Genomic DNA, 26,934 nt, shown 5'->3' with positions numbered 1-26,934 from the left:
CTAGGCTGGGGGTTTGAACCCAACCTCTAGCCTTCCACAAGCGTTGCGGCTCTCCTTGGCAGCATGAACTTGGGAGAGTGGGTCCCAAAAAATTGAGGCAGACCTCATTCAGAGCATCACTTTATACGCTGAGGGTTAAAAAGAGTGTGTACAAACACAAGTGGCTGCAAGTGGCAAATGAACAAATAACAATAGCCAGGTGTAATGAATGATCCAAAGTGCACTCACTCCTATTTACCACTCCTAGGAGGACACGGAAGCACATTCCAAGATCAACCCATGTTGTGGAAAAGCAGAGGTCACAGGACTCTTGCTCACTTGGAGGCTTCTCACAGAGCTTCCTTCATGGACTGTGTTCATGGAGTGAATATTTGAACGTTTGTGCCATGTTCTCCTGGGGTAGGCCAGGAGAAGGGGGCTTGCACCGTTGAGAGAGTGCACCCTTTGTAGAAATGTACCACCGAAAGGGTAGGCCTGTGTTCCCATGCCCTTGCCTGCTCCAGCGTGGCCCCCTGCACTGCCTGCACATTGCCGTCTCTGAGCATGTAGCCTCTGCCTTAAAGGTTAGCCAGCTAGCTTGGCATGATTATAAAAACACAACACTGCAAGAAGTCAGAGATGCTAGAATTGTTCCTCCTGTGACCCAGTGACCCTTAGGAGAGCTGTAGTAATGGTAACTAACAGCTGTGGGTGGCATGCCTTGCTGGAGCCAAGCACACTACCTATCTTACCTTGGTCCTCATTTTTTCCTTCTTCCAGCAACCCCACACCAGGAAGTATATTCAGGCCCAGCCCTTGCTTTAGGTAACCAATCCATACTCCTACAGCCAGTGTGAGGTACGGTTGGAGCGAACCCTGGATTATCAGAATCCAGAGCCTACTTTTTCTTCCATCTGCCTTGCCCCAGAGGGCAGTCATAGTTGACATGACACTACCAGACCGTACCCAGGGCCCCTGACTCCTGAAGAGCACTTCCCTCAGGCACCTTCTCAGGTACACGGCCAAACAAAGGAAACCTGTGTCTCGAGCAGGCTGGTTTATTGTTTATTTAGAATAGGTTCTCTAGGGTGTGTGGACAAATACTCCCATCCCTTCAGATCCTGAGCTATATAGACTCCTATCTAGGTGGAGGGAAGACCTCAGGTGTAGATCAGAGGCCTGCCTCAAGCTGCCTCTCTTATGCAGGCTGGGACCAGCTGTTCCAGCCCAGCCTGCATGCCTGCTTGGCTGTCATGTTTGCATTGCTCTTGCTGCCCTCTGCTGTGAGGTAATGGAATTGCCTGTGTTTAACCTGAAGGAGTCACGGTGGCTGACTTGCTAAAAGAGGATAAGAAGAAAAGGAAGTTTTGCTGCTTTCGACAACGCAGGGCTAAAGACCACGGTAACTTGCTGAGGTGGACTTGCTCGTCAGAGGCTTCTTGCCCGCCATGTCTGCTATCCTGTCCTTGTGCATAGGCATCATGTGAGCTGCGTGTGCTGTGTGGTGTATTCGGAAGATGCCTATGTTTCAATTGCTTGGTTTCTCTGACGCTTGGTCATGCTGTTCTTGTCTTGCCTTTCCCTCAAGTGTGTGGCGTTACCAAGATGGTGCTTTTTTTTTTGTTTGGCCTGTATCTATAAAGAAACAGCTGAACCAACTGAGGCAGCTCATTTGATTCAGTGTGAATATTCTTAGCCTGGAAGACACGCTTCAAAAATGCTTTTCCTTAAATGATGCTTTTAAATTTAAACTGTTTAGAAATTCCAATAATGTTATTTGACTGGTTTTTTTCCCCTCAGGCATGTTTCAAATTGCTTCTTGGCTGTTTCTGGCTCATCTACCCAAGGCCATGCTAAAGCTAGTAGTCACAGCTTCAAGAGTAAGGTCAAAAAAAAAAAAAAAAAAAAAAAAAAAAAGTCTTGGGGTACACACATCTTTATTTGGTTTTGTTTGCTTTGCTTTGTTTTGTTTTGAGACAGGATTTCTCTGTGTAGCCTTGGCTGTCCTGGACTCACTTTGTAGACCAGGCTGGCCTCGAACTCACAGCCATCTGCCTGCCTCTGCCTCCCAAATGCGGATTACAGGCGTGCACCGCCACTCCCAGTGACACACATCTTTTAAACGAGAATAGTCTTATTTGGAAAATAGCTAAATTAGGTCCTAAATGATACTGACCATACGTTTCACCCAGTCCTCCAACCCCTTGGCAAAGCATTCAGGACTCTTATTATATAGACGGTCATGACAAGAGTTGGTTCCTTGCCCAGCTGGCTATGGGTCACTGCTGTAGCTGGAGAGCAGTACAAGCTTTGCCTGGAGAGGCCAGCATGGCCAGCCTTATGCTGACACCAAGATGGACGCTGGTCAGGAAGAGGAAGAGTCTTTGAGAAGACATGAGCTTCAGGGACAAACTGCTGCTTGGGCAGAAGGAGGAAGCATTGCATGGTTTTGTTGAAGTGATTACTGCCTCCTGTAAAAACACTGAACTCAGGGGTTAAGTGGAGCGGTGTAATGGAGTCTGTTAGAGTCCTAGTCTCCCAGAAGGCCTGAAGAGGAAAGGAATCAGGGGATTGTCAGACGGGGCCCCCAAAAAGAGGATAAAAAGGAAGAACTCTATAAAGCTTGCACACCAAGACAGGCCAAGGTTGGAGCTGACCTGCTGTTTTAGAGTTCCAAATAAGACTAGGTTTTAGTATTTACAATGAGCTGATGAGCAGGAGGTGGTCCTGGAGCTATTCCTGGGGGCCTCTGCCAAGAGAGGTGACCCCCCTCCTTGGGGCCACCCTCCTTAAGAGCAGTTCGGGTTCTGAGATGTTTTAAGGATGCTGTGGCATCTCTGTTTTCTGAGATGGAGAGAGAGAGCAAGCCACCTTCTCCTTCTAGGAAACTGGCTTCACCAAGTGAGGAAGGGCCTTGTATTGATGGGAGCAAGGACCACTCTGCTGGGGACAGTGCAGCAGGAACCTTGTGAGGAAGTTATACCACCTTTTCCGCTGTTACAAGGAAAGAGTAGCTTTCTGAGCATGGTTCCTGCTTTAGACCTGGAGACCTTGGTCTGACCTTGGCCCACATTTCCCAGGATGAGTATAGCTGCCTCACAGAAGTCTCTTGTCCTGTGTCAGCAACGTGCATTAGCACAGGCATGTTCTAGTGCCTTCGGGGGCTGCCTGGGACTTTGGGGAGGAGTGGGCTTGTCACAGCATGGCACTGCTCATGCTTGCCATGAAAATGATACAGAAACAGAAGAGCTTGAGGTCAGACCCCTTGCGCCTTGGGAAAGGAACCCAATTCTTCCACAGATGAGTTGCTCAGCCTCATCTCTTGCCCTGCATTCCTGAGAAGCCACAGCAGCCTAGAGGAAATGCTAAAAGAAATCCCAAGTGTAGAAGAAAGATTCTGCTGAGAAGAAGAGATAAAAGGGGCTAGAGAGGTGGCTCGGAGGTAAGCTAAGTGCACCTACTGCTCTTTTCTGAGCTCTGGGGTTTCGTCCCCAGCACCAACATGGTATAGCTCACACACACCTGCAGTTCCAGCTCCAGGGCATCTGACGCCCTCTTCTGGCCACCTGCATACACGTGGCTTACATTTGCAGGCACATACACACACACTTCAAAAGAGAAAATAATTTTAAAAGCAAATCCGCCTCGGAGTCCCAGGACATCTGTGCAAGCAGCCGCTGTTGTGACGGGTTTCAGGAGGAGGACAGAGAGCTCGCTGTGGCGCGTGGTATGAAAAGCCCTCCTTGGGGCTGCTGTGGCGGGAGGATCCAAGTCTCCTGGGGTGGCTTAGGCGCTCTAAGGGCCACTTATGTGCTGTGTTGTATTTCCTGGACATTACGCCTGGAGAGGACTTGGATTCAAGTTCTCCCAGGCAGGCCGCAGGACTGCCCAGGAGGGTGGTGGCCAGTGACTTCCCAGTGCTACTCTGGCCTCGGTCTCCTTGAAGCCTTGAAAAGCTGAGAAGCTGTAAGGAGACCCCAACCGTTAGCTGCTGGCAGTGAAACTAGACGATTGGGCATGCTTCTTTTCTTTCTGATAGCACGTCACAGGTAAACGGACCCTGGAGGAGGGACTGTCCTGTGGCTCAGGTGACAATGCACAGACACAGCCAGTACATTTCCCTAGTTGTGTGATGTTGAGCCCCTGGCTTTCCTGACCTCTCGTCTGGTGTCTTTGACGTCACTGAAAGAAATGATGTGTCTGTTAGTGGCGAATGTCATTCCAAGGTGCTGCCTGATAGAAGCACGTGTGTGTGTGTGTGTGTGTGTGTGTGTGTGTGTGTGTGTGTACATGTACTTGTGTGTGTGCCTCTGAATTCATGCAGCTGATAGATAAGGTTGCGAAACATCTTGTCTATAGAGTGAAAGTTGATGAGGAAATACGTAAGTTAAGCATTTTACTCTTCACTTTCACACCCTCATTTTCATATTAATGACTGGGTTGAGCCTCCTTTGCTTAGTCCCAAAAGGATCTCACCTATATTTAAAAACAACCAGGGCAGAAGGATGCGTCAGTGTTGGGAGAGACTTCTGAAAGTGCACAGCAAATTATATGGTTGCACAGAGGACCAAGCAGAGGACCTGCTGCTGGTATGCACAGCTCCATGCTAAGCTCATCTCCATCCCACTTGGCACTCATTCCTGTGTGGACACCATGTCTGCAGCTTCAGGACAGATGCTCAAACAGACTGGTACACTTACAGGGTTGGTGCATGCTTAAACTCTCCAGATCAAAACTCTCCCAAATTGAGCAAGCGTACTACCCACAGGTGCACTATTCTCAGGTCTACAGGCCACACCCAGGAGATCAGCCAGCTCCTGGCGACAGCAGTAAGCTGTACTGGTGACTATTGGGACTCTATACAAGTCAAAACAGAAGAATTAGAAAAATCCATGTAATAAGCCCTCAGGCAGGTCCCCGGGGGACAGGTGCCTTTCTCCTAAGGCCTCCATGGCATCCTGGCAGAGTGACTACCCTTCTCCCTCCAGCAGGAGCCAGTGTCTGGGCTTTGCTAGGGTGCAAGCAGACCTCTCAGAAGCTCATGTTTGCAGGTGCCTGTCATCCCCTATGGTGACACACTAGGGCCATCTACATAGGGAGAAGCTGCAAGTCCATTTCTGCTTCAGGTACAGGACCTACAGGGAGCCTCTGGAGAATTGGCAGTTTGTGCTGGGGTACCTTGCTCATGACTGGCACCCAGTAAGCCTCATCCTGCTTAGTTCTACCTATAGTGGTGAGGCAAGTATTCTTTTTTTTTTCCCCAGAGAGGGTTTCTCTGTATCCTTGGCTATCCTGGACTCACTTTGTAGACCAGGCTGGCCTCGAACTCACAGAGAGCCACCTGCCTCTGCCTCCCAACTGCTGGGATTGAAGGCGTGCACCACTGAGGCAAGTGTTCTTAACCGTACAGATGAAGATATGGAGGCTGGGCGAAGTCAGTCCACAGATGCAAGTTCAACTTAGGACTGGTAAGCAACACACACTACTCTGAGGCGTTGTCCTACCTGAGAAGGAATGGAAGAATCTCAGAGAGCAGAGAGCCCTCCTAACCCCTGTGCAGCCTGGCCTCAAGGCCACACAGTTCCCAGTGTTGGCTGCCATTCAAGGGTGTGTGTATGAGGAGGGCTGCTTCCTGCCTTTCTCTCTGCTCAGCCTTGGGGAGCACCTAGTAAGAGACACTCACTAATAATTGGCATAGAGCTACAGGTGCAAAGTGGGGTGCCCCCTTTCACAGGCTGCTGTCGCTCCCCTGTTTCCATCTGACTGTTTAGGAAATGAACCTAGAGCAACTAAGAGCAACAAAACGCACTGAGGACGACATGATCCTAAACTCCAGAGAGTACAGGCCACAAGATCCCATCTGTTCAGAAGCTTACTTTTGAGAAATAGTAATGTTTCAATATGACAAGTGTGAAGATTGAGAGGTACTTAATGCAGACAGAAATGGCCCTGAACGTGTGGTTCACAGTGCCATTTTATCATTAGGAAATAAGTTCAAAGAGAAGCCGGACGTCTCCAGGAAGGGTAAGGCAGCTCAAGGCCTGGGCATTCCCCTGAATGCGCCTCAAAACGCACCAACTACCCCAGTTCACAAAGAGAGGGGCTCCTAGAGGGATCAGAAAAGGGTTTCCACTGTGGCTTTCTTCACCTTGTCACGGCAAGAGCAACCTGCAGCAAGCAGCTGCATTGACTTTTACAGCATAGTCTTACAGATGAGATCATAGAACAGACCAAAAGGGAGCTGCGCTGGGAGCCTGAGTGCATGAGACCTAGTTTTGCAGGTAGAAGCGTGGAACATACCAGGGGAAGGGAACTGCCCGTGCGTGTGTGCATGCGTGCATGCGTGCATGAGTGAGTGAGTGCGTGCGTAAGTCTTAATGGAGGGTGTTCCTGTGTGAAACGATGAGACTTACTGATTTGTTTCTTTCTCTCTTATTTTTTCTGGTGGGTTCAAAAGCAAATGGAGGTTCGTAGTTGGTTGCTTCAAAGTCAAGGACGAAGAACAGGAGAATCCCTCGAGTGTAGTCAGTGTGTGTGCACCTACTCATTTGCCCTTTCCTTCTGAAGCCTGTGCCTGAGTGTGCCTGGAAGTAGCTGCAAAGCCTCCCACAGGGGCAAGTTCTGCTTCTTGAGTCTTCACAAAAGGAAAGGGCTTAGGGATTTCCCATTGTGCCCTTGGCAAACATGACTCTCTGACCTCGGGGTCTGTGAGTCTAGTCTCACCTTCATCCTTGTGGTGAGCTTTGCATCTCTCCTCAGCAGGGGTAGGAAGCCACACAGCTGGCAGAAAGAAGAACAGCCCTCCCAGTCACGGCCGGACTTAAAACATCTGCCACAGCTCTATAGGCACTGCCCATAGGAGCAAGCCTTTCACGTGGGAAACATAAAGTCCTGAACAGCCCCTCGATGTGATTCTACCTCAGGAAAAAGATGTACACGTGTTTAGGTGGCTCCCCTAGTTTGGGTTTTGGGCTACCTCCCCTCAGCTCCACCCATTCCCCTGGGTAATCAGCCATCTTTACCTAGAGCACTATGCACAGCCCCCTGAGGTAACTGCCTGCCCCTCACCTTACAGGTGCCTCATGTTAGACGTTGACTTTGGGGCATCTCTGGGCCTCCAGGCACTAGTAGACAATTTTGTGCCACTTCTGAGGACCCTGGCATGGACACGGGGCTCAGAGAGCTCCGATCTGGGACCGAAGTCAATCCTGCCCTGCTCAGTGGTTGGCAAGAGCCCTCACCTACTCCGAGACCATTTCTTCCTACTCCCTTAAAGCTCCAGGCCTGGCTGACCTGGGGAGTAGCTTTTCCATATTGGCCTTACAAGCTCAGAGGAACTTAGGTATCAGATCGACTGCCTCAGACTGAGGGAAGCGCCTAACATTTGAAATGGATTTTGTACACGGCGTCCTCCTGCACTGCCTTCCCTCCCCAGCTGCAACGGCTTCTCTCGAATGCGTTGTAAAAGCTTGTGTATGAGTTGTGAGCTAATCCCTGATGCTCACAGAGGCGCGGAGAAACATGTCCGTACCGAGGTGCTCTCTGTAGCTCTGAGATAGGGAGAATAAGCTTGAGGCAGACCTGGAGGCTCGCCTCAGTGTGGCACCTCGGCTTCTTTTCTTGGGAAGCATTTGGGCCATCAGAATTGTCTCTTGACAGTGATACTGGCTTTCTCTGAAGCTACTGGAGGCAAAGGCTCTGGCTGCTCAGCCTGGTGCTCCGTATGGTCTTCTTTGGCCTCCTCCTTGGTTCCTGAGAGTCGGACCTGGCCCATGCCCTGGCATTTCATGCCACAGCACGCTGTCTAAAGCCTTTCCTTCTCCTCACAGCTAGCATGCCCACCAGTGAGACTGAATCTGTGAACACAGAGAACGTAAGTGGTGAAGGCGAGACCCAGGGATGCTGCGGAAGCCTCTGGTGAGTGGGGGGGGAGGGGCGCTGCTTGTCCTCTTTACCCCACATGTCATTTTAGAGATGCTAACGCTGAGAGGACACACCCAGAGGGCAGTGGAGATCCGCTGGGCTCCAACAGGCTGCCTCCATCCCTTTGGTACCCCTCCTCCTATACCAGGCCTGTTGGGGGATCCCAGCATCTTACATGCCTCTGCCTATGAAGTTGTCCTACTGAGACAGAGCCTGGGAAGTGTGCTACTTAACCCAGACGCCTGCTGTGTTCATTAGGTGCTGGTGGAAGAGAAGAGGCGTGGCCAAGACTGGGCCCTCTGGGTGTCGGCGGTGGGGGTAAAGGCTGAATTCTCCTTCTGGTTGGGTTTGGTGTCTGTGCTTTGAAGGAAGGGCTTGAATGGCAGACTTGCTGACTAGAATGTGGCACATACTTAAATCTTCCTTCACCCATGGGACCTTCCGACCTCATGCCCAGCAGCTGGATCTGGAGGCCCTGCCCTCCTCTGCTCATGGCCTCTTGTTCTGGAGCCATGTGTGCACTGCCCTTTTCTAACCATGTGGGACACCCTACCATTACAGCTCCCAGGCTTTTCTCTAGATGAGTGGGCTGCAATAGCAGGGGTTGGGGCAGCAATGCAGAATGTGCTAAGAACAGCCTGCTTTGGGGAGCCCTGTGCTGTTTGGATTTGTTTGCTTCCAGCCTGCATCCTCTACGTCTTATTCCTGTAAAGCGCAGGTGTCATTTTTAAGAGAGCTCAGCCTCATTTGGGGCAGATTTTCATAAAAATGACACACTAATGTGTAGCCCCGCAATGGCTCGTGGAGTGATTTTGCCTCTGTTCTCCTGCTCTGTCCTCTCTATGACATGAAGTGGACTGTGAGTGGACTTGCTGTCCCCATTTTACAGATGAGAACACTGGGCTTCGCAAAGGCATGCTGTGTCCCCATTCTCACCCCCTTGGTGATCAGGGGAGCCACGATCCCTTGCCAGCAGGAGTGGCAGTCGCTACTGTTGATATGGGGGTTGCACGCCACAGAGGCCCTGCTGGCTTCTGCAGGAGGGAGAGGAAAGACCCCACATCTGAGCTGTTTCCAGGGCCACCCTAGACATCTGAGAGTTCGTCCTCTCTTGCCTGGGCCCTCAAGGATGCCCCACCCACCTCCTGGCACACTCTTAGCACCTTGATATCTGCTCTGCCCTTAACCCAGCTGGCCGGCTGTAGCCAGAGGGGACTGGAGTTCTGGCTTCTGTGCATGGCTTTAGCCATCTCCGCTTCAGCGGTGGGAACATATATACGCTCAAGCCTTCCAAATGGGAGTCTTAACACTGTTTTCTTTCCTTTCAGCCAAGCCATCTCGAAATCCAAACTCAGGTCAGTTCTTTTTTCCATTTTCTTCCACCCCCCGCCCCCCACTCCCCCAGAGAGCTTGTATTGGACTTTGACATAGACTTGGTCTAGACTTGAGTTCAAACATGCAGTCCAAAATTCAGTCTTTTAAGTATTACAACCCTGCCTTGAGGAAGCAGGACAGGAGCGTCAGCTTTAAACCGACTGGGCCCAACAACACATGAACAACATTTTGCTTCCTTATCAACCCTCCAGTCACTTCTCAGAAAGATTTTCCATAAAAGACAGTTCTAGAGGCCGTCTAAGGTACCAGGTAGTGTCCAGCTTCTTGACCTGGATGCAAATGACGTGTTCATCTTGTAAGTCTCAGCAGACCATATGCCTGCATTTTGTGGACTTTTCCTTCTGTGCTCCTTTCCAGTTAAGGACACTTTCCCGCTGTATTCAAACAGTAGTCATAAAACTAACAATAAAGCCTAAACCTGTTGAAACTCTAGAAGGAGAGAAATGGGAGAAAGACATTGTGACCATAGGTTAGACAAAGATTTCTTAGAAATTCATGATCTATAGTAGAAAAAAATTGATAGGTTGATTCCCGTAAGAATTAAAGCTTCGGAATGGAGAGATGGCTCAGAGGTTAAGAGCACTGTCTGTTCTTCCAAAGGTCCTAAGTGCAATTCCCAGCAACCACGGCAACCACGTACGTGGTGGATCACAAACATCTACAATAAAATCTGGTGCCCTCTTCTGGCAGACAGGCACACATATGGGCCCAATGTGCATAAATAATAAATAGGTCTTTTTAAAAAAAGAATTAAAGTGTCTAGCTTTATTTTATTATAAAAAGAATAAGCTGTGGACCTGATAAAAATATTTGCAAACCACTTCTGATAAGAAGTCAGGTATCTAATATAGAGAGAATAATATGTAAAAACAGTATCAATGACAAAATGACCCTATAAGAGTGGAAAGAAGGTTCCAGCAGGCAGGTCACAAGGAGAAATGCATGCTATATAAGCACATGAGGTGAACATAATTTATTAGGAAAATTCAAGTTAAAACTATAATTTGATACCACTACACACTGATATTAGTAGATCACACTGAAATATCTGGTGATGCCAAGTTCCGATGAGGAGGCTGATGGCTATTTTTGTGCAGTGCTGGCAGGTATGTTAAGTGACACACTCTTTTGAAAAAGCACAATAGTCTCTTACAAAGCTACATTAATGATAATGACCTAGCAATTCCAACTCTGAGGCATTTATGTAAGAGAAAGATACATATATGAAATTATATATGTTTATAGTGGTTTCATTCACAATTACCTTAAACTAGAAATAACCCAAACGCCTGGCCAGTGGTAAAATGAGCAGATCAGTTGTGACGTATCCATGTGGTGCGATGCTTCTCAGTGACAGGAAGGAGGAGAAGAAAAACGCTCGTGAGAGGGCCACCGAGAGAGCTTAGTGGGAAAGGTGCTTGCGGTGCAGGCCAGGTGATGTGGGTTCCATCCTGAGATGGGGAAAAAAAAAGTGCAGGAAAACCAACTCAGCTCAGCAAAGTTGTCCTCTGATCACCACGCACAGCACATGCACCCACCTCACAACACACAATATGTGTACATGTACATGTTATGGTTTTTTTTCATTGCTGATATTGTAGCGTTGCTGTTGAGTCTCAGGAGCATTTGGGATGAGGAAGAAAGCCTCCGAAGGGTACACACCATGATTCTGGTTATATGGCTCTCTAGTTGAAACAGAGCAACAGACACAGAAGGCAGACAGGTAGTATTGAGCTCAGGATGGGGGTGGGGCACACACGGACTCTCACGACTGATGGATGTGTGTTCTGTGAGCATAACCCTAAAGAGAACAGACTAGCTGCATGTAAATTATGTCTCAATCTGACTTTGAGTAAAATTTAAGAGTTGTGTCTGTTACAAAAGACCATAGCAGTGCTTCCTAAATTGACACCTGTTTATTGTCCTTTGCTTCTGACATCCCTCCCATAAGTCCTCCCCGACTCTATAGCCACACCGACCTATCCCGTTTTCATGGTGTCTTGCCTTGGTGCCTTCTCCCCCCAGGGAGACTTCTACCTGCCTCGGCAAAGCTCTTAGTCGTGGAGGTCCAGCCCAGGCTATGCTTTGCAGAGAAGCCTTCTCCGGCTCTTCCGGAGATCCTTTAGGCTCCCTTCCCTAAAAGCTGGGACCTGACTCGGAGTGAAATTGGAGTTGTCATTTACCCACAATCCTTCATTCCTGTCAAGGCCAACAATCCTGGAACTGTGCCTGATGCATCTCCATTTACCAGCACCAGACACCTCCATAGCCAGTGTTCAGGAATGCAGGCTTCCTGCCACCCACACATAGCCAAGCCCAGGAGAGTCAGGCTAGTGCTGCTGCCACAAGTCTCCCGGGGATATGATGCTCAGGCCTTCTGGATGTTGAAGTCACGTGTGCCTTGTCACTGCTGTAGATGATAGACCTGCCAAGCATAGCCTTTTGGGACTGCCTTCCTTGTGTGTAGGGTCATGTGTCCCAGGAGAACTCAGCTCTGAGTGGTTAAGAGTCCTCGGTAGAGTTGTCTGCGCTGCTCCTCATGTTTCTAGGGGCCATTTGTTCCTTTGGAAACTGCAGAGTGAAATAAATACAAAGCACCACCTGCTGGCTCCAGGTCCTCTGCTGGCTTCCTGGATTTCATGTGCTTAGCATAGCAACACAGCTGAGTCAGCCTCTGCCCTGACACGGAGGCAGCATAGCCAGAAGAAAGGGGACTCTGTGGCCTGCCTGGTTCTTCCCTGGGTCCCAGGTTACTGAAGAGCAGTCTGCGGTGCCTAGCTGTCCGCTTGGGGCAAGGAGACAGGGAGTGTTTTCCAAAAGGAGACAGGCAAAAGGAGAAAATGTCTTTCCCTAATTACAAACAGAGACAGAAGGTGGGGGGCGGGGCATGTCACGTGTCTGTTTGGTTCTGCTCATCTTATTTTTATGAAAACACGACTCAATATTGGATGTTCTCCTGAAGGTGTATTTTGAGCATTGCTAGTTAGAAAGGGTACCTGATGACTCAGCATGGAGATGCATGTCCCACTCCGACACCTACGAGGTGCCAGAGGGATGCCAGAGCTCTGAGAAAGGATGAAAAGCTTTCCTAAAAAGAGAGCCATGGTCATGGATTGCTTTGGTACCTAATAACTTGTATGTAAGGATTAGGCCACTCGGGCTGGAGAGATGGCTCAGTGGTTAAGAGCACTGACTGCTCTTCCAGAGGTCCTGAGTTCAATTCCTAGCAACCACATGGTGGCTCCCTACCAAACACTGTAATCTGATGCTCTCTTCTGGCCTGTGAGTGTACAGGCAGAGCACTGTATACATAATAAATAAATAAATCTTAAAAAAAAAAAAAAGATTAGGCCACTCCACAAGATACATATAGTAAGCTGAGTGGTTCTGCCCCACTGCCCTCACCAAGTCACATGCTACATGGTGCCCACGAGAGCTTTGTGTGTGCACCGGTGCCATCTTGAATATTCTCAGGAATATTCTATGGATGTCTAGGTTCCCTGACCCACTTGCAGATCCTGGAGTTATTTATAGCCGGCAGAAGGAAAGTGATAGCATGATTCATTCACGATTATGCTTTTTAAAGCGGTATGTCAAGACTATCGTCATGAGGTTTACATCATGGGGTCTACTTGCTTCTCTGCGGGTAGTTCGTGTCTTCTTTCCTAGGCCTCATAGACTGAGCTTTTATCACTCAATAAAGCTTATCGGCCTCTGAGAAGCTGTATTCACCCATGGCCCAAGGAGCAATGCTTGCTTGTTTTTCAGCCGTCGCTGGCGTCGCTGGAACCGGTTCAATCGCAGGAGATGCAGGGCTGCTGTGAAGTCTGTCACGTTTTACTGGCTGGTTATTGTCCTGGTGTTTCTCAACACCTTAACCATTTCCTCTGAGCACTACAATCAGCCAGACTGGCTGACGCAGATCCAAGGTACAGCTGGGAGATCTTCTTTTCTTCTGAATGCGAGATGCTTGCAGCTGACGGCTGGTCAGCATCATCCATTTGTGGTGTAACGGGGTCGTAGGACATTTTAGTTAGCACTAACTTAGAAGGTAGTACAACAGTTCTGACTCAGGCAGGCCCTGGAGCAGGTATACAGCCTACACCACGCACTATCAGCCAACTTATGCCCAGACCTTGAGATAGCCCAGGACCCAGGAATGTTGGCGTTGATAGCCCCTTCTCCCTGCCGCATTGAAAGATCTAGCCCCACTTCAGTGGTTTTGGTAAGTGACTTTGACCCTGCTACTTTGAGTGGCTAGAACTGAGGTGTGTGGAGGTCATTCTTGAAAGAGCTCATTCTAGCTAGACAAGATACTTTTGAAATCTTGAGCTGTCTTTCTGTGTATTTGCTTCTGCCATCCTCAGCCTACATGGCATTATTTTTTGCTACTGAAAATGGTGTTGGGACTTCAGAGATGGCCCAGTAGGTCAGATGCCTGCTGTGTAAGCATGAAGGAGTGACTTCAGATCCCCAGAGCACCTGTGTGAAAAGCAAGGCATGGCACTGTAAATCTGAAACCTCAGCTCTATGGAGTAGACAGAGAGAGACATGAGGGCCACTGGGACGAGCTTGGGTTCAGTGAGGGGCCACACCTCAGGGGACTAAGGCAGAGAGTGTTAGAGCAGAGCATGTGGCATCTTCATTTGGCCCTGGCACATGGCCACCCCACCCACAAGTGTTCACAAAGCACACATGCACACTTCCCCCGACACAGAGAAGAAAGAAAGAAAAAATAAAAACTGACATTAGGGTGCCACAAGTGGTCACTCATCAATGTCACTTCTATTTATTTATATATTAATTTTTTGTGTATGTATGAGGAAGTGTATGGGGGGGGTGTTAAAGAAAAAAAATCATAGTATGATCTTAATGTAAAATCTTAAGAGTCTAGTGTTGAGAGGGTTCAGAGATCCATGTGATGAACATCTCTACTGTGTCAGTGAAGTTGAGTTCCAGAGAAACCAAGTCACTGCTACAGACTCATATCTGGGGAGTGGCCAGCAGCAGTAAGGATGGTTGCTGTCGCCAGTGCAGCAGTGCGACCGGGATGCTGCCTTGGGAGGAGTGCCTCCTGTGAGCACGGATGGTGGGAGGTAGCAGGACAGACAGAGAGCCAGAGGGGGACTCGGGGCACGCCCACCCTTTGTCTTTCCAGACATTGCGAACAAAGTCCTCTTGGCTCTGTTCACCTGTGAGATGCTGGTGAAGATGTACAGCCTGGGCCTCCAGGCATACTTTGTCTCTCTCTTCAACCGGTTTGATTGCTTTGTGGTGTGTGGAGGAATCACCGAAACCATCCTGGTGGAGCTAGAGCTCATGTCTCCTCTGGGGGTATCTGTGTTCCGGTGCGTACGCCTCCTGAGGATCTTCAAAGTGACCAGGTAAAGACGTGGGCATCGTGCTGGTGTTTGCTCAGCTGTCCCCTCCCTGACCAGGGCATGTTCTCCCTTTTCCTCATGGGACTGTGGGCTTACCCACTCCTCTTGACTTTCAGGCACTGGACTTCCCTGAGCAACTTGGTGGCATCCCTGTTAAATTCCATGAAGTCCATTGCTTCGCTGCTGTTGCTGCTTTTCCTCTTCATCATCATCTTCTCCCTGCTGGGGATGCAGCTGTTTGGGGGGAAGTTTAATTTTGATGAAACACAAACCAAGCGAAGCACCTTTGACAACTTTCCACAAGCACTCTTGACTGTGTTCCAGGTGAGCCTTCCTGCTTCCGCCCCTATCCCCCATCCCCCACACCCTGAGAGCAGGTGTGAGTGAAAGCCAGAGAGCCAGAGCCCTCACCTTCTCGTGTCTGCCCACAGCTCAGCAAGGGACAAAGATTCCATGTCATCAATCATTTCAGCCTTGTGGTCCTCTGGCAAATTCCGTGTTGTGTACCTTGGTTGTATTACGGTGTCTTCCTATTTGATATGACATATATCATACCTATGTGATATGGCAAAAAGACAAACCAAAATATTCTTTTTTTTTTTTTAATTTTGTGAGAGCTCTGTGAAATAGACTCTAAAATCTTTGTGTTATTCACTAATTTGTTTGCTTGCTTTTTAATTTTAATTTTATTTTGTATTTACAAGGCATGTTTGCAATCCTACTTATAATAGAGTCAAGCCAAGAGGTGAATGAATTTGGAAGCTGCATCTGGGATGTCTGTGTAGTCAGAGGAGTCTGTGTGGTCAGGGCTATCCCTTCCTCTGCCCTTTGCTTGGAGTGGGAGCACAGGCTCTGAAGCTAATTGTGCTGTGGGGTCTCTGACAGTGTCTCACAGGGGTCCTGCCACTGGAGCAGCAGCATACCAGACACAGTGCTACGTGGGAGCGGGGGTACACTGAGCCCTCTTCAGCTGGGCCCTGGCCTTGCACAGAACCTGACAGATTAGTTCACAGTGGTATCCACCTCCGTAGTTTTCCCACGTGAGCAGCAAACATCCAAACACCTGGTCTCTGCAGAATAGGGAGGGTCATAGGAAGGCCAGGAAATGGGTAGGTTATCAAAGTGGCTTTTCCTGTCCTCACTGTGACTTTGATAAGTCACTTACCCTTCTTTGAAGGAACATGAGTCTAGAGAGACTGTTCTAGAAGGTTTCTCATACGGTCATTTGAGATGCATAGAATTACTACTAGAGCCCAGAACTTCTTAAACATTTTGCTGCTTGCAACCATTGTTCACCCGAGAAGTTTTTTATAATCTTATGAATACTGGTGTGTGTATCCATTTGTGTGTGTGTGTGTATACAAATCAAACATTTGCTGGTAATAAAGATTTTTTTTTAAATCTTTGTGCTTAAACACACATTCTTCGCTCCCACACACACATACACACGCACACACAATTAAAAATAAAAAAATCTTAAAAATTTAAAGAGCATATGTTTAGTAGACAAACAGTTTCACCACCTATTAAAGACAAGTACAAATTTGCATACTAAGCCATACAATAAATAAAGAGTTAAGTCTTGGAGCTGGAGAGGTTCAGTAAGTTCCTGCCACACATGAGGGGCTGAGTTTGGACCCCCAGTACCCACATAAGGAGCTGGCCATGGCAGTTCATCTTAGTAATCCCAGTGCAAGGGAGGATAGCAGAGACAGGAGGACACTTGGAGCTCATTAGCCAACCAACCTGACCAAATCAGTGAGCACTGGCCAGGTTCAGCGAGAGGCCCTGCCTCGGAGCCCACAGCAAAGAGTGATTGAGAAAGACACCCAACATTGACACTGACCTACCCTTGCGTGTACACCGTTATGAACATGTACAGACACCACACACACACACACACACACACACACACACACACACACAAATTAACTCTTGGCTGAGTATTAAAAGATGCACAGCATTGTCATCACTTTTCAAGCTATCAATATCTTGAATTTATAATCATCGTTCTGAGGATGCCACTTTACACAAATATATACAAAAAAGGCAGAAGTATGTTTAAGGCCTTCAGAAATTACTGGAAATCCCACCCTAATCTCAAACTGTAATTTATTTAACAAGTTTATTCAAACACAATCCAATCCAAAGACACAGTAATCTGAGAGCTACATGCCGAGGGACTAGGGTGGGAAAACAATACAAGTCTGTTTTGTGTAAGTCAGCCCATGTGTTTCTATAGGAGCAGAAAGCTTACTGTCTGCAGCACAAACACTGCTGTTCATAACATACAGTAGTCTGCGACCCGAGCCAGGAAGTTCAGGCGGGGTTTGTTGGCATGGCGTGGTGAGAGAGCATGCACAGTGCTAAGTGGGTATGCTGAGAACTCACATCTAAGGCTGCAGGGACACTGTGCTACGCAGCATGCGTGAGCGCTGCCAGGAACATCTCAGGCTCAGGAACGGTTTGGTTGTGTATTAATTTTTGCTTGCTATATGTTCAGAAGCCTTTTACTTTTGCCAGGTTTTTTTTTTTTTATAACTTCATGGTCAGTTAAGCAGACCCATGTGAAGTCACACCCCGATTTGAAACCCATGATGGACTATAATCCTATTTCAAAATCAGGAAACACTTGTGACCTTTTTCTTGTAATACATTCATATCGTGCAAAATTTAAGTGTTATAAAAAGATACAAACTGGCAGTCCTCCCACCCAGCCACTAATTCCTTCTTCTCGGTAGTAACCAACCGACCAGTTTCCCGAGGCATCTTAGACTTTTGCTCGTGGTTAAGAGTCATTCTACCTGCTCACTTATGGTGGGCTTGCATGCAGGGTGGCCCACTCCACATACTGTCTGGCATCTTGTTTTAGTTTGTTTTCGTCTTTAAGAGATGGGCTACCCACTTGATCCACAGAAGGTTACATCCTCCTTCCAAACACATCATAGGCTCTGTGGTATAGGTCACTATTGTTTCTGCAACCAGTCACTCACTGATGAGTGTTAGCCGTGTCCCGCCCTTGCTCATACAAACAGTGCTCCAGAGGGAGGCCCTGACTATGCAGGATACACTAGGCACACATGAGGGATTAGGCATGTAGGACATGCCCTCCACATGGGACTGCTGGGCAAAAGGCTCGGCTCTACCAGTGGGATTCATTCACTCTGAAGCAGCATCATGGAGGCTGCCCCTGCCTCCTTCCCTTTGTTTAGGTCACTGTGTGTACTTCATGGTCGCGGCTAGTCTGGCAGGTGAAAGGCTTCTCACTGTAGTTTCATCAGGCATGAGGTCGAGAGCCACTTTTCTAGCTGTCCGCCCATTTGCTGTTTGATTCTGGTCTAGGTAGAAGATAAAGAAACTCTCTTCTCATGGGGGCTGCACATTTAAAAACCGCTGTCTGTATTTACCTGGTTGGATTTCAGAGTGGATTGGATTACCGGGTATCATCAGTAGGGAAGGTTTCATTTGAAGTTGACTATGTCTACTCGAGATAGTTTATACACTTGCATGTGACAGAATTCCCTGATTCTGAAAATGCGCAGATGGAATTCCCGTCTCTGCAGTCCACTGCTGTGGGGAATTCTATGTACCGAGTAAGATGAATGGGAGGAGCCTACTCAACAGGGTCTCAGGGATATCACTGGATAGAAAACAAGCCAGGTGGAGAAATATGGCATACTTTGTGACTAAAACAAAATAAATAAAAGACTCTACCAGTGGTCTGTTTCTCTGGGCCAGGGGTGTATGTGTGTTAATCTATAGATGAAGATACCAGACAGGCAGGTACCAACATCAGTCTCTGTCGAGGGAGAAGTAGAAACTAGAAGAAACAGCTCTTGTATGCCAATGAATGGTTCAGCAGGAGCGCAGATGGGTCAGTTTCCCTGTGAGCTGGGCTGAGAAAGGCCACCGAGGTGGTACAGCGGCTGTGGTCTGAGGATTCTGCCTGCTGCTGTCTGACCCCACCCTCCCCTTCTCAGATCCTGACAGGCGAAGACTGGAACGCGGTGATGTATGACGGCATCATGGCCTACGGAGGCCCGTCATCTTCCGGGATGATTGTCTGCATCTACTTCATCATCCTTTTCATCTGTGGCAACTGTATCCTTTGGACCCACCAGGACTATGTGGCCACCATCATTGTCTTGTTCTTTCCAAATCTGCCCGTGGTGACAATGGTGGCAGCTGTAGGGCTAAGAGAGATAAATGCCTTTCCCTTGTTAGCTCCACGCTGGCTTTTTTTTTTTTCCTCATGTGGTAGATGGGCGCCATACAGTATGAGTCATGACTGAGGGTAACAGTGCTTATATTGGCACCAGTAGATAATGACCTTAGTTAGCATTGTGTCTTCATACATGACAAACATGGAAGCCTAGAGGTTAGGGCTACGTCTGTGTCACCCCCTGAGCAGTGAGGAGCTGCAATAGATTGCCTCAGTCTTGCTTTGCTCGCCTGTCTATGTCATGCTGGGTAGCCTTTTTTGTGACTTGTTTGATTCCTCTTCCTTGCTGAGCCATAACCTAGACCATAGCAGCTGACTGTCGGGCCAGTGTATACACCCCCACCCGCCCCTTCAGGGTCTTGTAATGTTTGGTCATTGTGTCTGTTTCATCTCCGGCTCTTCCGTGCCGAGCACAAGACCGTGTGAAGAGCCTTCAGAACCGTGGCGAATAGTGTGTGTACAGGCACAAAGACCTCATGCTCCCCACCCTTCTGATTGTAAAAGTCCTACTGTGAGTAACTCCACAGTGGTACCTGCCGCTCACCCCTCCCTGTCTTCTTTAGCTAGTGCCAGCTGTCCTCAGGGGCAGTGTGGTAAGCTATGGGATTTCTGGGAACACTCTCTCAGCATGCCTACGTTGCTGGCTCAATTCTAGTGCCCTCTCCTTCGGGGAGCTCCTCTGCCCTTTTTCCTCCTAGGAAATGAGCTCACTGTCCTCTGACTCTCCCTCGGATTCTGTCTGTTGGTGATGTGCAGGATGGTGCTCCTCTTCCTCCCATCCAGATGGTAGCTTCACAGGATGTCTCCTTTTCTGTATTTTCATGTTCCCCGGTAAGACAGTGCATAGCGGCCCTTGAGAACATTTGTTAAGTAGATGGTTGTTCTTCTCCATTCTCCTCCTGACTGACTGTAATCGTGCCGTGCACTAGGCTTTCGCTTGCAGATTGCTGCCTGCCACTCCTCTCTGGCTTAATGTTGAAGGCCTTCATAGCATGTGCCACCACATGAAAGCTTTAAAGAGTTGCTGTGTTTTCTGTCTCTGGCTGGAAGCAATACTCCACTGTATTGTGTTCCTCCCATATCCCCAAGACCCAGCATGTCTTGGCCTTCCTGGGATGCTTTGTACATCTTTCTGAATGAAGTCACCCAACAGCCCTGTTTAGGGAGTCTGGGCTGTGCCTCTGAGTGCAGGTGGCAAATTGATACAGATTTGCACTTCACTTCCCACAAGTTTAGTACCATTGCAAGGCCAGGGATGGGGTTATTCCCTCATGGGGTCCACTGAGAGACATGCCTGCTACCACTGTTCCCAGTGATGACACTTGCCTGAGCCACCACTGCAAAGCCTCTCTGAGGAGTCTCCATGCCTTCTGTGCTGTCTCCAGCCCAGGATGGATGCTTTGTCCAAGTGTCGATGTAACTCACCCCGGTCTCCACCTTTTTGGGAGTCTTGACTAGGATTAGGCATGGCATCTCCTCACAACAATCTTACCATTAGTCTCCTGGCAGCTTTCCCGGATACATGTGTTCAATAGCCCACCCGGAAGTTTCTAATACATGGGGCACATAGGGCACAGTCTACTGCTCCTGTCTCTCTCTCAGCCCTGCTGTAGGCTGGGCATCAGGCTTAGGGAAACAGCCATACAGCAGAAGACCTCATGAATTCCCCTCAGATCCCTGGGCTTTTCCATGTTCATAAATGCTAGTGAGTAAGGAAGTGACCGTATCTTCTGACTTGTATTCTTGTGAAGAAAACATTGTTCTGAAAATTCTAGAAAACATCACAAGCAGTGTTACAATTTATAAAACTTGAAAAGCTTGTTTGCCTGATATGCTGCCATTTACAAAACCCACATTCAGCCACAGTCTAGTCTGGTCAGAACACAGCTTAGCCTCCTCAGGCAGGAGAGCTGGCTTGCCGTTTATATCAGGCATCTGCAGGTTGAAAAGTAGAGGAGCTAGCTGCAGACTCGGGAGGCCATGCTGTGCAATGAGATGATCATTTCCATCACATGTGGCCTTTGAAGGCACCTGCTTTGCACAGGGATCCCTTGACTGTGTATGTTATAGTGTGTGCTTTGAAAGAAAACAAACCACAGTGTGCTCCACGAATGTACAGCAGTATACAAGCAAGGGGACACTGACACTGTGTGCTTCCTTGGACCTCTGTGGATGTTCAGGAGACCCTACATAGGTTTCTATGTCTTTTGCTTGATTTTTAAGGTAGGATTTTACCAAGTTCTCCAGTTGTACCGAGTGAGTATCATATCAGGGACAGTGACCCACTCCCAGCCGACATGAGCAGAGGAGCGTGACATCGCCATTATCAGCTATATGTGGTTGCATTTAAAACATGTTCTGTAGCCTTAAGATTTTCAAATTAGATATCCTACTGAACGTCTTCTTGGCCATTGCTGTAGACAATTTGGCTGACGCTGAAAGTTTGAACACTGCTCAGAAAGAGGAAGCTGAAGAAAAGGAAAGGAAAAAAATTGCCAGGTAATCTCATTTTTACTGAGGCATTTGTCCAGAGGTGCTAGGAGTGTCCCGCCATACTTCCTAAGGGGAGCTAGGGACTCAGATATGCTTCTTCCCAAGACCTGAGGCCCCTTATTGCTGCTCCTCAGTGATTATAGGTGACCATGTGATACCAACTAAAAAGAAGGGGCTCTTGGGTAGAAACCAAGCCCTTGGCTCTTATCCTCAGAGCAAACAATGGAAGCCACACATCCCTGTGCTGAAAGAATCTCTGAGCTTGGGTTGCACTCTACTCTTGCCACCAGTGTTTCCAGCTGAATTCTGGTCCTTCATTCATCACTGTTGACTCAGAATCCTGGTGAGCACTTTCATACATAGCAATTTGGTTTCTTTTGTTCTTTTATTCATAGAAAAGAAAGCCTAGAAAACAAAAAGAACAACAAACCGGAAGTCAACCAAATAGCTAACAGTGACAACAAGGTAATTTTTCCAAAATAACTTCTCTTTGTTTCAAAGTGATTCTGTTGGTACTGCCATCACTATGCCACTTATACTATGACAATGGCTTGGGTGTGATATTTTGCTGTGGAAAAGAGAGCCCACCATACAGACACTGAAGATTCTGAGTTACCCAGGGAGTTACTCAACACTTCACCAGAGGATGTGGGTATTCAAACAGTTAGACTACTTGTTTTGTTTTGAGTTGCAACTATGTGTTCAGACATAACCCATCATTATTGTTGTTAGTATCTTCTTAGTGGGTGTTAAAACAAGGATTGCTAGTATACGTCTGTTCCCAGAGATGACGTAGGGTCTGGTGGTCTAGGGGGCTTCAAGGCTGCACCGTCTGGCTTCATCACACTTGTAACAGCTCTGAATATTTCTGTGATGTGTTTGCTCATTGAGTTGATAAATACTGAGTGGCAGTTGCATGGCAAACACTAGAATAAGCTCCATGGAGTTCACAGTCTAGTTGAGACTGGAATCTAAATGTGGTTACAACACAGCATATGTATCTGCTCTGAGATACAGTGCCCACTGACCATGACCTGGGTGGTGGCCTATCTCTTACATGCTCTTGGGCCTTCTGGCTGAAGCAGAATCTCCATCTACCATCTCTGCATGAATGTGCATGTGTGTACATGTGAGCATACACACATGTGCATGTGTGCATAAGCGCTCTCATGCTCTGAAGTGTGTCAAGTCAGCTTTTCCTCTCTCTCATCCTAGGTTACAATTGATGATTATCAGGAGGAGACTGAAGATAAAGACCCTTACCCACCCTGTGATGTGCCAGGTATATTGGGGAAGGGTGAAAGAGGCCCAGAGGCACCTTCAGTTTGGTGATATTGGTGCTCAGGGTGGAGGGTGGGGGCACACTGCTGAGCCCACCAAGGCTGTAGGCTTCATTGTCTTGGAGAGCAGTTAGCTCTGTTGTTTTCCCAAAGTCACAGGCAGCACAGATGGAGTCAAGTTTCCAGAGGAGGGAGAAGGAAAATGGACAGCTAGGCAAAGCTTTTGCTAGGAAAAAAAAAAAAAAAAAAGGCTGTGGCATGTTGAAGGCTGAAGGCAAGCGAGCCTGTGACTCAAAGTCCACACAGTTCTTCAGACTAAAACTGAGCCGGGGATGGCGGGGAAACAGCCAGAGGCTAGTAGGGTGGTGGTGAGAGTCTCACCTATGTTTGTGACCATATTGTGCCCTGGAGGAGGCCTGCTTCCCAGATCTTGGAGCTAGGCACACCAGACAGGGTGTGTCCCCACCCCATGCACATAGTCTGAAGGGAAAGGCAGGTTTTAGTCGGTGGAAGCAGGAGATGCTGCTAAAGTTAGGCCACAATTTAATGTGAAGTTGAGGACAATCATTCAAACCCATATGCAACCTTTCACACCTATAAAATTGTCCGTTTAAAGTAGGTGAAGAGGAAGAGGAGGAGGAGGAGGACGAGCCTGAGGTTCCTGCTGGTCCCCGTCCTCGCAGAATCTCAGAGCTGAACATGAAGGAGAAAATTGCACCCATCCCTGAAGGAAGCGCTTTCTTCATTCTTAGCAAGACCAACCCGTAAATATTCTCCTCAGTCCCATTGCTCCTATCCCTCTGCAGTGACTCTTGAGGTTGGCGGGGCGGGTAAAGCAAAGTGGTCCACAGCCTCCTCCTGATCCTGGGTGTTCCTGGAATCCATACATCCCTTCAGCCCCTCTCCTCTTCCTCGCCTTTGCCATACATTCAGCCCCGAGGAAGTTCCTGTTCCCTTGGAGGTCCCACAGAGTCCCCAGAGGCGCCTGCTCTAGAATCCCTGCCCTCCCTGCCTCTGCCTGGGAACAGCTATAGCACAGTGTCTAGCTCAATAAGGCATTCTGGGAGAGCCCGTGGCCACCAATAGGACCCTTTCTTAACAAGTGGATCTTGTCTTAAGAGGCTTCGTGGAATGAGAATTCCGTAAGCAGGGTCTGTACTGCATCTTCAGTTTTCAGGTCCCACTTAGGAGACCTTTTCCCCCCTATTGAGTTTTATGGTGTTGCTCATGTTGCTTTATAGGCTGCAGGGATTTGGTTAAGCACTGTGACACTGTGCTTAAAATAGCATTTCTCCCATTAAAATGATGAGGTGCTCACCAGGAACTTGATAATGACTCACAGGCTGTGAGCGGAAGAAGTCTATTTACTAGCTGGTTTCCAGGTTTAAATCATCTGGGATTATATGAGCTGCCAGGGGGAGATAGGTAGCTCCTGGGAAGGTTTCTGGAAGAATTGCAGAGGCAGTTCTTGGCTGTCAGAGAGGAACACTGTGTAATTCACAGGCCTACAGGAGAGAGTTGGGTGGGAAGCAAGGCATGCTGGAGGCCTTGAAACATGACAGTGTCATGACCTTTTACACAATTAATTTGTTGGTATTGTGTGTGAATGACAGGAGGGCACATGTGCCGCCGTGCATAGGGAGGTTAGAGGACAACTTAATGGGTTTGGTTCTCTCTCCCTTTGTGTTGATTCTGGAATCGAACTCGGGCCATCAGGCTTGCACACAAAGTCTTTGCCTGGTGAGTGATCTGGCTTGCCCTGATAATCTTTATATAGCTCCTCAGTGGACATCCTTTAAAACAACAACAACAAAAACAAACAAAACAGGAAACGGGGTGACACCATTACCGATGCCTGTAGTTTGTTGCATATATACATGTATAGAAGGAATGGGTCCATTTTCCCAGAAGTCAAGAGTGTCCCTGCCTTCATAGTCATGGAAGGTTTTCCTCAGGCCCAGCTACTGCAGTGTGCCATCTTTCCAGGAAGTGCACAATGGTAAGCAGCCTCGAGATGAGAGACTAGAAGTGAGGTGAGGAGTCACTGTCATATAAAGGTGATTCTTAGTTTTGAAAATAAAAAGCTATTTTTCCCAAGGGAAAAATGCATCCATATTCTTTAGTCCAAGCAACAACAGCAGCCAAGAAAACTGAACATCGAGAGTCAGGATGTTATGACCCAGTCACATGGCACCACAGGGGAACAGGGGAGGTTCTGATGGGCCCCGAGAGCCATTGTGAAGAAGTTGAACCTAGGCCGATAGACCCAGTGGTCCTCCTTGCTTCCCAGGGCTGCAGGATTCAGGGAGAAAACCATCATGTGGCACAATGATATCTTAACGTGTGAACAAGCCAGAAGGCAACGTTTTCTTTGCCTTCTAAGGACTTCCTGTTGTGAATCAACTATTGAATAAAAAATAGAGCATTTATGGACCACTGAGATGGCTCAGTGCCTGAAGTGCTTGCTACCAAGCCTGATGACCCAAGTTTGTGGGACCAATATGAAAGGAGAGAACTGACTTCCAAAAGTAGACTTGTGAACTCCACATGCACACTGTGGCCTGTGTGCCTGCACACAAACACACACACACACACACACACACACACACACACACACACACACACACACACACATACACACACGAAGAGGGAAGGGAGAGAGGGAAGGATGGAGAGGGAGAAAGAATAAGCAAACAAAAGTAAGAAAGTGTGCTAAAAATAGGACACTTATGACAAACTTCGCAGACAGCAGGAGACTTCACAACTCTCGCCTATTGCAGATCACATTTGTAAAACAGCTGCTCTGCAGCAAAGACGGGAATGTGTCCCATTCTTTGTGTTAAAATAAAAACTTTGGGTAAATTAAATTTGACAGAGTTTAGGGAAGCAAAGAGTGACTCACGAGTGGGGCAGCCCTGAGAGCAGAAGCCAAGCCATCCCATGAGCTGCAATGTGGAGATGGCACCACGGGCAGAACTCCAAAGTGAGGGAGTCAGGCCTGTCTGGCGGAAGCACCACCTGGCTCTTACTTGAGTGCAGTCTGATCAGTTGGCGACCCACGACTGGCTGAGAGTCAGCCCTTTGTTACAGAAGTGTCTTCCTGAGTTGTGCCTCCAGTTATTTTGCAGCTAAGTTGGGTCGTAGTCTGTTGTGTAGTTACTCAAGGGACTTAATTTGGCCCAGTTTCATGTTATAAGTCAGGCTTTATGCTGTGGTAGAAATAAAAATAGGGGTAGACATACCTGATTTAAAAATATACCCCTGGTCCTTACTAGCTTTGTTACCTCAACATTCTTTCATATCCATAAACCTCAGCTTTCTCATATTTTTAATTATTTATTTTTATGTGTATGAGTGTTTTGCTTGCTTATATGTCTCTGTACTGCATGTGTGCAGCATCCACAGAGGCCAGAAAAGGGAATTCGATGCCCTGGGTCTGGAGTTACGGAGAGTTGCGAGTCCCTGTGCAGGTGCTGAGAACTGAACCCAAGTCCTCAGGAAGAGCAGCCAGTGCTCTTAGCCACTGAGCCATCGCTCTATCTCCAGTCCCATCTTTCATCTTTTGGAGGGACAGTAACCCCATGTGTGAGGACTGGATGGGATGGTCTCTGTAGCACTCTCCGCGCGCGCACATACACACACACACACATACACACACACACACAAAATGCTCACACCACGGTCTGGCCATAGGCTTTGTGGGGCAAGTTGTGGGTCACACTGTTTGTCTGGGTGGAAAGCAAGAAGCCTAGCCTGTGGCCAGTTCTTCCTGCTCTCTCCTGAAGAAGCCTCACCCCCGCAGTCTCAGGCAGAGCGTTTCTTCACAGGATCCGTGTGGGCTGCCACAAGCTCATTAACCACCATATCTTCACCAACCTCATCCTGGTCTTCATCATGCTGAGCAGTGCCGCCCTTGCCGCCGAGGACCCCATCCGCAGCCACTCATTCCGGAACACGGTAAGCCTCTGAAAAAGGGGGCGTGGGTGGGACTACCTTGGGGTTCAGTGCCAGCCCGTCTGTGTCAGGGACCATCCTGGACAGCAGGCCCAAGCATGGGAGGCTGGGGCTAGAGCTTCCTGTGTTCACAGTGTGTGGTACCAGGGATTTGCTTTCTCTGGACAAAGCTGATGGAGACAATACCAGAAGCTTCTGCAGCACTGCCAGCATCTTCAGGGACTTCCTTGCTCTTTTCACTTTACATTGAGGTTTTCCTTTCCCCACTAGAGGCACAGTGATAGCGCTTTAGAGTTTTAAGGGAAGA

General features: G+C 48.2%; 1 protein-coding gene across 4 annotated transcripts in view; it reads left to right on the top strand.

Annotated features, from left to right (window-relative positions):
• Cacna1d (calcium voltage-gated channel subunit alpha1 D) overlaps positions 1–26,934 on the top strand; it is a 303,221-nt gene that overhangs the window by 206,905 nt on the left and 69,382 nt on the right. For 3 of the 4 annotated variants that reach the window (XM_051140971.1, XM_051140975.1, XM_051140965.1), the window contains exons 10-20: positions 7,809–7,896; positions 9,231–9,257; positions 13,066–13,226; positions 14,456–14,681; positions 14,795–15,002; positions 18,659–18,779; positions 21,285–21,399; positions 21,789–21,858; positions 22,609–22,675; positions 23,290–23,437; positions 26,501–26,630. In XM_051140971.1, the coding sequence (XP_050996928.1) occupies positions 7,809–7,896; positions 9,231–9,257; positions 13,066–13,226; positions 14,456–14,681; positions 14,795–15,002; positions 18,659–18,779; positions 21,285–21,399; positions 21,789–21,858; positions 22,609–22,675; positions 23,290–23,437; positions 26,501–26,630 (1,361 nt within the window). Of the gene's footprint in view, positions 1–7,808; positions 7,897–8,160; positions 8,221–9,230; positions 9,258–13,065; positions 13,227–14,455; positions 14,682–14,794; positions 15,003–18,658; positions 18,780–21,284; positions 21,400–21,788; positions 21,859–22,608; positions 22,676–23,289; positions 23,438–26,500; positions 26,631–26,934 lie in introns of all 4 variants that reach the window. The other variant, XM_051140957.1, reaches the window with a different exon arrangement.

This window comes from Acomys russatus, chromosome 3 (assembly GCF_903995435.1).
Source record: "Acomys russatus chromosome 3, mAcoRus1.1, whole genome shotgun sequence".
Classification (NCBI taxonomy): Eukaryota; Metazoa; Chordata; class Mammalia; order Rodentia; family Muridae; genus Acomys; species Acomys russatus.
This window is presented reverse-complemented; position numbering and strand designations above follow the sequence as displayed.